Genomic DNA, 15,259 nt, shown 5'->3' with positions numbered 1-15,259 from the left:
AAATGTTCTGGAGCCTCACCCTTTTCCAGTGCAGCCTGGATTAGTCTGTGGCAGATGGTGGGGCTGTGTTTCCACACCTGGGGCAGTCGATTCCAGGTGTACTACACGGCCCTCCAGGTGAAAGCAAACTTAGGCCTGCACTCTACTACCAAAGGAATGGAGAAAAATGCATTGGCCATGTCAATGGTAGCATACCACCTTGCTGCCTTTGACTCCAGTTTGTACTGGAGTTCCAGCATGTCCGGCATGACAGTGCTCAGTGGTGGAGTCACTTCATTCAGTGCATGATAGTCCACAGTCAATGTCCATTCTCCATCAGTTTTGTGCACAGGCCAAATGGGACTGTTGAAGGGTGAGTGCATTTTGTTGACCACCCCGTGGCTCTCGGATCATGTTATGAATAGGAATCACAGCATCTCGAGTTGTTCTATACTGCTGGCGGTGTACTGTTGAAGTGGCAATTGGTAATCTTTACTCTTCTCCCTGCAGAAATCCTACTGTGATTGGATTCTCAGACAGTCCAGGCAAGGTGTTCAATTGCCGGATGTGCTCTGCCATCACAACCGCTATCCCAAATGCCCATCTGAGTCCTTTTGGGTCCTTAAAATACCTCCTCTGAAGGTAATCTATGCCCAAAATGCATGGGGCCTCTGGACCAGTCACAATAAGATGTTTCTTCCAATCCTTTCCAATTAAGCTCGCTTCAGCTTCCACCAGGGTGAAGTCCTGTGATCCACCTGTCACACCAGCAATTGAAACAGATTCTGCCCCCATGTATCTTGGTGGAATTATCGTACACTGCTCGTGTGTCCACTAAAGCTTTATACTTCTGTGGTTTCGATGTGCCAGGCCTAGGAATCCATATGGTCCAAAAAACATGGTTCTTGTGGGAGTCCAGGGTTTTTCCCTGGCTCCTTTGGGGGTGCAAAAACCCCCCTGGCAGACCCCTCAGAGACCCCTGAGTGCTGCCCAGGAGCTGCAGGGGCTGGATTTGGCTCCTTGGGAGAATCTGCCCACATTGAGAGAAGAGACACAGAAAATAATGATGAGTAGAGTGTAAATTAGAATGTTAGAACGTAGATAAATAGGTTTTCTTGAATGTTTATGATAAGGGACACGTGGCCAAGATGGAGAATTTGGGGGGTGGACACCTTTTCCTCCTTCTTCTCCATGTCATCCATGTTGGATGACACGTTGGCCTCTTGGATTGGTTGGGGTCAGGGCTGGACCATTTAATAAAATTGTATTGTATTGGTAAAATTTTGTAAACATGTAATACGTAGTACTAACCATATAAGATAAGCCCTGCCTTGACCAGGCAGATTCCACCATGGGTGCCAGGCTGAGCAGACCGCTGCTGGCCAGGCAAAATGTCCCAGAGATAAGAAATAATAAATTGTCCTTGGAAAAAGAGAAAACCGTCTCCGGCAGTCTCTCTTTGCCGGCTTCAGGGAAAACCAGGTTTTGAACCACCTTCGTGTCCCTCTGGGGTGATCTCGGGGCAGAGGAGGAACCCCAGACTGGGACAGGTTCTTCCTTGCCTCACCCTGGCTAGAGGCAGGGCCCCTCTAAGCCTCTATCTCCTTTTCTGGGGCATACATCTTAGAGGTTCCCTCAAGAGGGTCAGACATGTCATTATCAGTATCGCGTTCGGCACTTTGGCTGCGAGAAACAGGAGCAGCTCTCCTTTTGGTGGAACTTCCTCTTTCAATCTTTCCTTCCTTCAAATCCTGCACCCGTTGTGCCAGAGCAGCCGTAGACTTCCCATCCCATCTCCTCATGTTCTCCCCAGAATCCCGCAAGAAAAACCACAACTCAGCTCTGGGAGTGTACCTCCTCTCCCAATTGGGGGAACGTCTACGTTGGGTACCAGGGTTTCTTATCTGTACAGCTGAGATTTGGAGGAGGTCCTCCTTAATCTCCTCCCTGAGTCTCCAATGATTCTCCTCTATCTTGTCTTCTAAATCTTGTAAACGTGTTTCCACAGCTGCAATTCTGGCATGGCTTGGGCCATGTACTGCATCCGCATATGCACAAATCTTCTCTGCCATATCAAGTACTGTCTCATACACGTCATCCCGTTTCATTATTGCTAGGGCAGATGCATATTCAGGTGGCCCAAGTCACACAAGTTTTCTCCACATCACTGGGGTACAAGGTACTAAATCTGGATTCTTAGTTGTTATATCATTTGAGAAAATGATCTCCACCACTGCCATCTCTCTCAGGCTTTGGATCCCTTGCTCTATAGTCTTCCATCGGGTCTGCTGCATATACAAATCATCTGTATATAGGTATCTTTGTGCCACACTATTTAGGACCCATGCCCAGAGGCCGTGAGGGTTAGTCCCCCTCATCATCCCTTGAACAATGACAGGATCATGTGGCAGGGATCCCAGATGTCTCACTTCAGTGCCGTCCAGAATTGTACCTTGCCTGCCACATCCCAAAGCCTAACCAGCCAACTAATTATGAACTCATCAGGTCGTCTCATATAATCCTTCCTTAGACCACGAACGTCCTTCAAGGAAAAGGATTCGAGATTGGTCTCTGATCTTGCACCGATCCCTTTGACTCCGGGTTTCATTTCAGGAGTGTTGAGGGTCCTTCTGCATCATCATCATCATCATCCTCCACTGGGCGATTAGTCTTAGTTGTGTGCATCCCACTTCTTGTATGGGTGGCAACAGCCACTGGTTGAAGCTTACTGTCTAATTTGGCCCCTGTCCTCGAGCCTGGGTGTTAACTGCAGCCTGAGTAACTGGGATAGTAACTAATTTATCTCCCTGTTCCCCTTCCTCTGTTTGTGGTCCTACAGTATCTAACAGGGTACGATAAGCATACGCCAGGGCCCAACTCACTGCAGTAATCTTTTTTTCCTTAGGGTTATTATGGCACTTCTCTTTCAAATATTTTACCACCTCATACGGGTTCTGAATTTGCTCGTGTGGAAAGTTCCAAACTATAGGATCAGAAAATTCCTTTAAAATTTGGCCCAGGTTCTGCCATCTCTCACAGCATTCAGGACTCCTCATACTTTGCTCTGATCCTAAATCAGGAGTCACACCAGCACCTCTAGTAATCTCAACCCTCATTTTATATAAACTGCAAACTGTGTAAAGGAAGCTTACTAAATTAAACATCAGAAAGATGATCTCTTTATTATTCAGGGAAAACTGCACATTTTCTAATAAAGATGTAAAAGATTCAGAGGAGACAAAGGAAAATAAAGACTGAAAAGCCTCCTCCCCTTCTTCTCCTCTAACAAACTGAGTGTATAACCATAGCCGGGAAGCAGAAGACATTACTGGAACAGATTCCAGCATCTTTATAAACCTCTTACAAGTCATCGCAACCAAGCCCAGCCTAATAAATATTTTGGTCAGTATCCCCCTAGTACAAAACTACAAATAAGGGACAGTACTGGAGTTATTTGTGGAGAGGAAAATAACCCCAGAGACCAGAGAGGTATTACGACCTCAAAAAACTCTACTAACCAAAACCACAAGCCAGCCTCCACCCCAAAAGGCATTATAAATCTATACCAATACACAGTTACAAAGTAATAAAGTTTTTTCCACTTTCTTGTGCCCCACGTTAGGCGCCAATAATATTTGTCCTGGTTTAGGACAAAATTAGGGGAAATATCTCCCAAAGGAGCCTCCTAAGGAACAAACCCCCAGAACTCCTCTCCCCTCCCACTACCAAGTTCGAGAAGAACTTCCTCCTAGGGAAAAGTGGAAAAAACTTGTTTATTTAGCAAACACACGAAAAACCCCCAGGCTCTGGGGCAGCATTCTGAGTCTGTGGGGCAGGGTTAGGCTCTGGGCCAGCATCCCTCGCCCCTGGGGCAGCACCTATCGGGTCCTCTAGCAAACTTTTGATCTCCTTTTTAAAGCTCCTCACCTCAGAAGCAGCCAATGGTGCATTTACAAACCTCATGCTCCCGCCAGCACCTCCCATAGGTACTTCCCTCAGGGATAGCATTCATTCAGATTTTCCCTCCTGATCCTGGCATCTTTTTGTCTGCTAAGCCGGGCAGAAATTCTCCATCCGGAGATATGGGATAAATGCACGAGGGCTCTGAACAAGGAAACCAGGTCCTCAGGCTCAGAGAAAACCCTCAAATCGTGGGCAAGAGTCATCCAGTCTCTGCAAAGGGCTTGACAAGAGCAGGAGACCTGGAAAGGCACACGAACTTGTTTATTAGCCGTGCCGCAGCTGGGGATTGGGGCAGCTACGCAAACCGCGGAGGAGCTCGAACCGCTCAGGAGCACAGACACGTGGACCCCGGAACCCCCTCCCCTGCCCTCGGGACAGGACTCACCACCATCGGACGGGGGGCAGCGCGCATGGACATTTTGGCAGGGGCTAGCAGAGGGGGCGCGGAACGCAGTTACAATCTCAGAATCTGAAGTGATTGATAAAAAGACACCCCTGCCTTATGCGTTTGAAAATGTCACCGGAGCGCGTGGTGGGGGGTGGGGGGTGGACCGGTGGCACAGGGGGCGGATATGCAGAAGGCTCATGGGACAGCGCAAGCGCGGGCGAGCAAGGAGAAGGGGCAGCCCCTGAGAAGGAGCTTAAGACCAATTAAAGAGCTCATTTTAAATCAGGTCCTTATAGGTAAAGACCCTCTCCCAGCAGGAGGCAGAGGGAGCACAGGGGGAGGGAACAGCCCGACCCCTGGAAAAAGGGGCGGGGGCGGAGCCCAAGGAAAAGGCTCAGCAGCCTGGAAGTGTCCAGCCAGTCGGCTTCCGGCTTCTGGCTCAGACTCTGACTCGAGCTGGGATGGGTGGCTGGGAAGGTGGTCAGAGGACGACTCAAAAAGGGAGCAGCAGCATATAAAATCACTAGCAGCAACACTCCTGCGTGGGTTAAAGCGATATCAGAGAAAGACCGAACGCCACTCACAGACTGCCTGAAAATAAAAATAGCTTGTGCTGAGTGGCCTCCGTCAGCCACTCTTGTGTTGCCATTTCGAGTGGGGGTGGCAGGTGGAAATCAAAGAACCTATTTGCCGGTAAACCCAAAGGACGCGCAGGCAATTGTCAAAGCTATTGCGGACAGGGGAATTAATTCTGCTATGGTTTCCACACTCATTGATAGTGTTTTTGGAGGAGATGACATGCTCCCCTTTGATATCAAACAGACTTGCAGGCTAATTTTCGATGGGGCAGGGATGATTGCTTTTAAACAAGAATGGGAGGACATATGGGTAAAGCAGCTAGCCTTAGTAACAGAGGCAGACCATCCAATACATGGATCCAGCATACAGAGGTTAATGGGCACAGACCCAAGTATGATCACCCCACAAGAACAGGGAGAAGGCCTGCAGGCCCATGAGGTCATGACAACAACCCGTGATGCCCGAGAAGCCATCCGTGCAGCTTCTAAAGTAATAGCCAAACCTTCGCCATGGTCCACTATGAAGCAAAGTGAGAGTGAGAGCTTCAATCAGTTTGTGGACCGTCTTCAGGCAGCATTAGATTCCTCTGCATTACCTTCAGAGACGAAGGGTCCTGTGCTGGCAGACTGCCTACGCCAGCAATGCAATTCAGCCACCAAAGACATTTTAAGATCACTGCCATCTGGGTCCAATCTCACAACCATGATCAGACATGTTGCAAAGGAAGAACACCTAACTCCCATCCAAGCAGCAGTTCGCACTGCAATAACCAGTGTAATGGCATGTTTACCATAGCATTAGCCACAAAATACAGATGCTAAAATCTACCTCCTCCCCATCCGATCTCTTAGCCAAACCAACCTTCTCCAATCCATTCTTGAGCGTGTTAAATGCTACCTTTTTATCATTAAACCAATCCAACCCGAACCTCACAGAATCATGCTGGTTATGCTATGGTGCACAACCCCCTTTTTACGAAAGTGTAACCCTCTATCTCCCATTCATCTTTTCAAAGTCAAAGCATCCATGCAAATGTAGATGGGACACCCCCTGGAGAGGCATTACCCTAAGCCAGGTTACGGGCCAAGGCAAATGCTTTGGCAATGCAACCTTGGCAAAACGGATAGGCAACGTCTGCCAGGAATTCGTCAAACTTAAAAGGGGGAAAGTTCCATTGGGTGATCCCAGCTGCATCAGGGATATGAGTCTGTCAACAATCCGGGGTGAGCCCATGTGTACCCCTTGACAAATTCGATCATTCTACCGACTTATGTGTCCAAGTTTTAATTGTCCCCAGAGTCCTGTATCGCCAGGAAGAAGAAGTGTACCGCTTGTTCGAGGAACCCGACCGGCTCCACAAGCAAGAAGTGATAACGAGCATCACCATCGCTATGCTCCTCAGTTTAGGAGGTACTGGCGCTGCCACAGGCGTCTTGGCCCTTGCAACACAACATCAAGGACTGGCCCAACTGCAGATGACCGTCAACGAGGACTTGCAGAGAATTGAGAAATCCATTTCTTCCCTAGAAAAATCCCTTTCCTCACTCTCAGAGGTGGTCCTCCAAAACAGGCGAGGACTGGACCTCCTGTTCATGCAGCAAGGAGGCCTGTGTGCTGCCTTGAAGAGGAATGCTACTTTTATGCAGACCACACCGGAGTCATTAGAGACTCCATGGCTGAACTGAGACATTGACTGAACCTGAGAGAAATGGACAGAGAAGCTCAACAAGGCTGGTTCGAGTCATGGTTCAACCAGTCCCCATGGCTCACCACCCTAATTTCTACCCTAATAGGCCCACTCGCTATAATTTTACTAATACTAATTTTCGGGCCCTGCATGTTGAACAAATTGGTGCTATTCGTTAAAAAGTGTCTAGAAACTGTTAACTTTATGTTTGTCGACTGCTGACAATTATTTTAAGGCATGCCAGTTACTAACACATTTACAATTTTATACTAACTTTACTAACCCATGATATTTCATGTCTACATTTTAGAATTTTATACGATTTTTACTAATCATGAGGGGGGGCGGGAAATGTGGAGAGTTAGGGATGTGTGAGCGGAAGGATTCGAGCTGTATGGTCAGTTAGGACCCCTTCCCCCCTCCAGTGAGACCTTTGCTCCGTGCCTGGCCTCACCCAGCCAGACATGAGCAGAAGGAAATTACACTAACAGCCCAAGTTATAAAAACCCATGTGACCCTTCAATAAATGCCATTTTGCTGTCCACCAAGTTGGTGTCTAGAGCATATGGACCAAGTGGCCCTGAGGTTTGAGCTGCCGTGCCGGGCTTAACCCAGAACCAGGTCACCGCAACACCCCCTCCTCCAGTCCTAGAAGACCCTCTATAGCCTTCAAAGGACTAGAAACCTTTACTGTTTCACTAGTCAAAGCTTCCAGCATTACTTGTGCTACTTTTAAAAGATCCTTTGCTTTATTATCTTTTGTTTTTATTATCTTTTATTATCTTTTTTATTATCTTTTTATTTTTTATTTTTTTTTTTTTTTTTTTTTTATTATCTTTTGTTTCAGTGTGGTATATATCTCTGTTTACCTGCTGCCAAAATCCTACTTTAAATATGTGACTTGTGTAAATTCGGGGGTAACGCATTCGTACCCACACGAGCAAATCTCTGAGTTCATCCTCCATTACTGAAATTGGGTGTGAGGAGACTAAAAACTTTAACATAGATAATATTTGGACCTGTTCATGGCTGAAGGACCCACCCATGGTGTGTGTGCCTGTAGTGCATCTTAGATCTGAACTGACTCACCAAAATGCAAAGCTATCAGACCCGAATCAGAGTCCTTCTGGGCTTCTGTCCAGCAGATGCGCAGGGAGAGGAATTCCTGGAATCCTCCCTTCCGACACAAGTCTGGTAACTAGCTTTTCTGGCACTGGCTCAAGGTCTCTCTTCTGCAGCTTTCTTCAGGTGGATTTTCAGGGTCTGGCATGCGTATTCACCTTTGTGAACTACGCTACCAACACCCACAAGTCCAGGAATCCAGACGCACACCCTGGCACACCAGGTGTCTGGTCCCTGAGGGTCTCTTCAGGCATGAGACCTCCCCAGAGAGGGCATGCATGTGGTCAGAAGTCTGGTTCTCTCAGAGACACCGGCAAGAAAGCAGCTTGAGACAACCTTGTGTTGTTTCAGGGCTGTTTATTTATCTTATCTTTAAGAATGTTTCAGCCAGCCCAACACAGGTCCTCTCTGCAGGTCAACCATTGCAGAGGAACCTCTGGGCAGGCTGTGCCAAGGCCTTTATACTCTAAACTACGTATACAATATTTACAAATTTTCAACAATGTCCAGTTCTTTCCCCATCCAATCTGTGGTTCCCAGGGTGCAACTTCAACATGGATGACATGAAGAAGAAGGAGGAAGAAGCCCACCACACCCAGGGATCCTCCATCTTGGCCACATGGCTCCTAATATAAACAATCAAAAAACTTACTTATACTACATTCTAATATTCTAATTTACGCTCTACTTGTCATCATTTTCTGTGTCTCTTCTCTCAGCGTTGGCAAATTCTCCCAAGGAGCCAAATCCAGCCCCTGCGGCTCCTGGACAACACTCGGGGGTCTCAGAGGGCTCTGCCAGGGGTGTTTTTGTATCCCCGGAGGAGCCAGGGAGGTACCCTGGACTCCCACAGTGACATTGTTTAAATCAATGTGCAGAGAGACCAGGAGACCTCACCGGGTACTGTGATGGTCCCAGTGCCAGGGAGGGATGGGGCGACACAACTGCCCCACCAAATTCCCTGAGGGGATGCCATCCAATCCCAGCACCCCACTCACTTCCTGTAGATCATCTTGGACTCCTTCCAGGAGTATCTGGGAAAGGAGAACAAAAGTTTGGTCTGGATTGGACCCCATGGGGCTTTGAGGGGACATGGGTGCCGGGAGCAGGGCGGGGGCAATGGGGTGGGAATTCAGGGCTGTCAAGGAGGTCTGTTTGGGGTGGGAGGGAGACCCAAAGACACTGAACTGGGGCCAGTTGAGGGCCCAAGGGACTGGGCTGGGGGTGTGGAAGGGTCTCGGTGTGAGGTAGAGGGGAGGAGAAAGGAATTGGAGGGTAGGGATATGGGAGTGCAAGGGAGGGGCTGGGTGGGGACAGAAAAATGAGGATGGGTGGGGACAAAAGTGTCAGGACCCAGAGAGGATTTGGGAAGGGGGAATGAGTCTGGGAATTGTTGAAGGGGGCCCCAGTGCAGTGGCCATGAAGAAAGGCAAAGGATTGAGGGGGGACATGGAAGGAGAGGCCTCCAGAATGGTCAGAGGGAGGCGTTTGAGGAGCCCGGAGAGGACACAGAGGAGGGAGCAGGGATGGAATTCCTGAAGGGACCAAAAGGATGGGATGGGTGACAGCAAAGGGCAGGGTACGGGGACAGCGTTTGGCTGGTGCCTCACCTTAGCCTGTGCCAGGGGGCACAGCAGGATGGAGAAGAGCAGGGCCATGCTGAGCATAGCCACCTTCATCTTCCTCTCACTCTGGACAGCGCTGGCTGAGGCTGCAGCAGGGCAGGAGCACCTTTATCCCTGCAAGGACTCTTCTGCCTGGAACCAATGGTCTGTTGTGACACCATGGGACCTCACAAAACCAAGGGGATATTGTGACATCATGAGGCCTCCTAGAATGAAGGGGCCATTATGGTACTACGGGTCATAATGGAAACAATGGGCCAATGTTGACACCATGAGTCCTCAAAGAACCAAAGTGTCATTGTGACACCATGTGGCCTAACAGAACCAAGTTGCAACTGTGACACCATGGGGCCTAAGAGAACCAAAGGGCCATTGTGACACAATGAGGCCTAACAGAAAATAGGGGTCGTTGAGGCTTCATGGGGCCTCAAGTAACTACGGAGATACCGTGGAGCCTAATAGAAGCAAGGGATCATTGTGCCACCTTGAGGTCTAAGAGAATCAAGGGGCTATCCTGACACCATGGGGCCTATGAGAACCAGGGAGTCAATGCGATACCATGTAGCCTAACGAAACCAAGGGCCATTCTGACATCATGGGGCGTCACAGAACTAAAGGACCATTGTCACACCAAGGGCCTTCAAAGAACCAAGGGGCCATTGTGACACCATGGAACTCATGGAACTTAGGAGCCATTGTGACACCAAGGGCCTTCAAAGAACCAAGGCAACACTGTGACAACATGAGGCCTCAAGGCACCAAGTGGCCATTGTGACACCATGAGGCTTCATAAAACCAAGAGACCATTCTGACACCATGGATCAAATAGAACCAAGGGGCCATTATGATTCCATGGGTTTTAAGGGAACCCAGGAGCCATTTGGACACTATGGGGCCTCACAGAACAACAGGACCATTTTGACACCATGGGCCCTCACAGAACAAAGGGGGCATTGTTTGATCACGTGCCCTATCTGTACAAAGCAGCCATAGTGATAACATGGAGTGTACCAGACCCAAAATGCCATTGTAACACCAAGGGACCTCATGGCACCAAGAGGCCCTCTTGAACACCATGGGACCACACAGATCCAAGAGGTCATTTTGACACCATGGGTCCTAACAGAACAAAGAGGAAATTGTGACACCATGGGGCCAAACAAAACCAAGGGATATTTTTGGCACCATGGAATCCAAGGGCTGATTAAGACACCATGGAGCCTAATGAAACCAAGGGCCATTGTGAGACCTTGTGGCCTTACAGAACCAATGGTCCATTGTGAAACCTCGGGGCCAAAGGGAACCAAGGGGCCATTGTGACACCATTTGGTTGCATAGACGCAATGCTCCATTTTGACACCATGGGGCCTCACAGAACCAAGGGTTCATTGTAAAACCATGATGTCCACCGGAACCACGGGGCCATTGTGAGATCTTGGAGCTTAAGAAAACCAAGGAGTTTTGTGACACCATGGGGCCTAAAAGAACCAAGGGTCCATTGTCACACCATGGGGCCTAAAAGAACCAAGGGGTGATTGTGAACACCATGAAGCCTCATTGAACGGAGGGGCAATTGCAACACCATGGGGCCTCATGCTAACAAAAGGCCATTGTGGTACCATCGGGGGGGTCTCATGGAACCAAGGGTCCATTGCATCACCACAGGGCCTTGTAACCCCAAGTGGCCATTGTGACACCATTTTCTCACATTGAATCAATGCACCCTTTTGACAGCATGAGGCCTCACAGAACCAAGGGTCCTTTGTAAAACCATGGTGTCCACCGGAACCAAGGGACCATTGTGAGACCATGGGGCCTCACATAACAATGGGGTCATTGTGACACCATGAGTTCTAACAGAATCAAGGGGAAATTTGGACATCATGAGGCCAAACAAAACTAAGGGGGTTTTTTGGCACCATTGAGCCTCAGAAATCCAAGAGGTGATTAAGACACCATGGAGCCGAATGAAACCAAGGGCTGTTGTGAGACCTTGTGGCCTTACAAAACCAATGGTCCATTGTGAAACCTCGACGCCAATCAGAACTAAGGGGCCATTTAGAAACGATGGAGCCTGAAAGAATCAAGGGGCAATTGTGATACCATGGGGCCTCTGGGAACCAAGGGGCCATTGTGACACCATGGGGCCTAATGGGACCATGGGTGCATTGTGACACCTTGGTGCCTTATGGAATCAATGGGTGATTTTGACACCATGGGGCCAAACGGAACCAAGGGACCATTCTGATGCCATGAGGCCCAACAGAACCAAGGATACCACTGTGGGACCCCATGTGATCATTAAGCAATCCAGGAACCTGCTGCAGGTGAGCTGCTCTCCCCAGGGTTCTACAGGACCTGCAGGATCCTGCTCCATCACAGGATTCCTGTTGGGTCATGGCCTCCTCTGGGAATGGATCTACTGCAGAGCAGGATCCAGCACAGGATGCAGGTGAATCCCTGCTCCATTCTGGGCCTCTGTGGGCTGCAGGTGGATCTCTGCTCCGTCATGAGGTACCTGAGCCAGTCCCCCTCCCCATGTGTAGCTGCATTACTGGGGCAGGGGAAATTTGGGAGGACCAAAACTCCTGTTTCCTCCAGTTACACAGTTTTCAATACTGAGTTTTCAAAGTAGCTACATCCAATTCTGGTGTTGTGCATTACCTGCACCATCCTGCAGTTCTATCTTAGGTTTAGCCTCCCATATTGACAGGATCTTTTCTCAAACTCCTCCAGCTCTCATCCATAATTTCCTATATACTTGATCGCTGCATTCTTCTTTCACGAACAATCTTAAGGTGTTGGAATCCTGGTCACTGAGAATTTTAGACTTTCTGTGCTGACAAGCACTGACCCCAAGAGAACACTGCATTTAACCTCAGGTCATGGAAAAGACTTCCAAACTTAAATAATAAAACTGAGATTATAAGTCTGTAGTTTAAATAAAAATGAGTAATATCACATAGTAAAAAACTCAGACTTTAAAAGTTTTAGAATACAGCAATATATATATAAATATATATAAATCAAAATAGGACCTTTAGAACAAGTTTTTCCTTCTTTTTGCCTTCTAATTCATATGTCTAAGTAAGTAGTATTTTATAATTAAATAAAATATATGCATTACAAGACACAAATAGGTAGTTATTAAGTTAAAAGCAAAAATAATTTAAGCAGCATTTCTTAATTTAAAAATGTATCCTTGAAAAGCCCTGTAAAAAATAAGTCTTCATTTTTAATTTGTTAACTTAAAGTACTGTAAAACTCCCAGTCTGTAAAAAATAAATTAATAAAAAAAATTAAAATATAAATTCAAATTAATAAACATCTAAATCCAAACAAAAAATACCGCCTCACACATTTAATCCCAACTATAACAAAAAAGCCCCACATAATATTAATGCAGCATTCAAATATTGGGCAAGTCTACGTAATCTTCGGGCCTGGACACTTGGATTGAGTCCCATCAATGTTTGGATACCCAGAACTCCATCCTTCATGCTGGAGTGCAGGATGACATCACATGTGCACGGTGTTAAGCATTGCCATTCCTTGACAGCTGATCAAATCTGGAGGTCAGGGATTCAAGGAGCCCTGCTTTTGCATCCGTTTGGTCTGCCAAGTATCTTAGTCTAGGGATGGTGTATATTTTTTTGGTATGTCAGTTTTCTGAAGAGGCTTTCATGTGATGATGTATGTTCTCATACATATTACTCACCAAGCTGGTGTGTTGGGTTGATGTGGCCAGAATTGTGTGTTCTTTCACCATCTGTTGAAGCTAGGTGAGGCAGCGATTCCTTATCTCCGTGGCACATACTATCTGCTAATGGGCCATCTTTTAGACTAGGCAGGGCAATCATCTTTATCTTTTCTACAACCCATCCTCTCTCCTGGAAGATATTATCTGCTGCTGAGCCATTAAGTCCCACTGTATGACTGATAAAATTACATTATCATATTGGGAGATGCTCCAGCCAGGGGGAGGAGCCAAGTCTTTCCTACCTAAATAAAAAAACTGAGATTTTGAACACCAAAATACCATCCTTCCACTGGATTCCAGAAGAAAACCAGGCCTTTTCCTCATCATCCCTGGACCTTCAGAAAAAAACTGCATCCTTCTACTGGTCCATTACTTCAGCTAAACCACATCTGACACTGCGGGAAAACTGTAGCCACCATTTAATTAGACTGCTACCAACACCCTGACTGAGAGGGTGTCAAGCTGTATTCTGACTCTGTCTGTATTCTATTCCAACCCTATTTTAATTTTCCTATTAAAGAATTGTTATTCCTAATTCCCATATCTTTGCCTGAGAGCCCCTTAATTTTAAAAATATAGTAATAATTTGGAAGAAGGGAATTTACATTCTCCATTCCAAAGAAAAGCTTCTGCCTTTATTGGCAGACACCTGTCCTTCAAACCAAGACACATGGGAATCCACTTCCCTTTGCTGCAGACCATGTAGAATATGCTGCTGGTCAAAAACCTTAGCAATGTCTATGAATACAACACCCAGCGGCCTGTGTTCTCTTCTGGCAGATCGAATTTTTGTTTGCAGGACTATCAAATTTTCAGCACATCCTGTCGCTCTTAGAAATCCTCTTTGACTCGGCTCGAGGGAGCACGCCTCAGTTAACCTTGCTGATCTTATTCTGGAGAACAGTCAGCAAGATGGAACCAGTCGTGATCATTCATGGCTTCTTACTACACATATATGATAATAGGTTTCTTTTCCAGGTTGAGTATAGGTGGCCCATCCACCTAGGCCAAATTGGTGAATTTATCCCAAATACGGGCAGTGGCCAACTTAGTACGACTGAAAGAATTGAATTGTTCCCACATGTCCTACCCACTGTCCAGCTATGCCGTTCAGCCTTATTTTTTATTTTCATGAACAGAAACAATCCATTGATCTTTGTCCACAAAAGTATGTACCATACCAATGGAGGAGAGCAGTGCTCTGGATGCTCTGGGCCCAGGCAGTCTTCTCTTGCCTCATCTTAGAGAGACCTACGGCCAACAGTAGAACAGTTCTTCTCACACCACTTTTCTCGTGCTCTTATAGGAAATCCCAAAAATTCAGTGTCTGATGCATTTGTAAGATCTTGAGTTAGTTTCTGAAGGCACTGATATTTCCTGACCTTCCTGGCAGCAACTTTCAAGGATGAGTTGGAGTGCTTGTACCTGACTGTCATGTTCACCATTAATGCCTTTCCTCCTTCAACAAAGATCAAATTTGTCTCGTAAAACTCATTGTCATCACCTCTTGAAACACAGTCCAATTCTTCTTTTTAGCCTCGCAGCTCACAGATGTGTCTTTTTGTGCCTTTATTCCTGGTGTTTTGAGTAATTGGACAGTTCCCTATAATACAGGCTGATGGTTCATTATCAGCACCACAATATTTACAGGTTTTCACAAATACCCCTGGCCAGGACCTATCCTGGGGGGCAGACATTGGCTCTCAACTGTAGTGCAGTTACCAGTTTTCTATGAGGTGTGCTTCTGGTTATCCACCAATTACTGATATTATCATTTTAAACATCTCAATACTGTGGCCTTGGGATAACCGTTGTTTCTACATATTATTTATATTATATTATATTATATTATATTATATTATATTATATTATATTATATTATATTATATTATATTATATTATATTATATTATATTATATTATATTATATTATATTATATTATATTATATTATATTATATTATATTATATTATATTATATGCCTTGGGATACTTGGTCAACCCCTCCGAGTTTCAAGCACAGTAGTTTACATGTTCCAAGAACTGTTTAGAGCAGCTCCTTCTCAGTTTGCCCTTTTAGAGCGTGCACATTTCTTGGCTGTGGTTTCAGTTCATTCTTATTATCACCTCCAGCCTGGGCTTTGGTCCTTACTTGGTG

The 15,259-nt window shown here is 46.6% G+C and overlaps 1 protein-coding gene across 1 annotated transcript in view; it reads right to left on the bottom strand.

Annotated features, from left to right (window-relative positions):
• Positions 1 to 2,136: 2,136 nt before the first annotated feature.
• The window catches only part of LOC306816838 (IgGFc-binding protein-like), a 156,519-nt gene continuing 143,396 nt past the window's right edge, over positions 2,137 to 15,259 (bottom strand). Inside the window, exon 8 of the mRNA XM_079333289.1 lies at positions 2,137 to 2,146. Within this exon, the coding sequence (XP_079189415.1) occupies positions 2,144 to 2,146 (3 nt within the window). The 3' untranslated portion in view covers positions 2,137 to 2,143. The remainder of the gene's footprint in view (positions 2,147 to 15,259) is intronic.

This window comes from Erithacus rubecula (genome assembly GCF_903797595.1).
Source record: "Erithacus rubecula genome assembly, contig: scaffold_90_arrow_ctg1, whole genome shotgun sequence".
In the NCBI taxonomy this organism is placed as follows: Eukaryota; Metazoa; Chordata; class Aves; order Passeriformes; family Muscicapidae; genus Erithacus; species Erithacus rubecula.
This window is presented reverse-complemented; position numbering and strand designations above follow the sequence as displayed.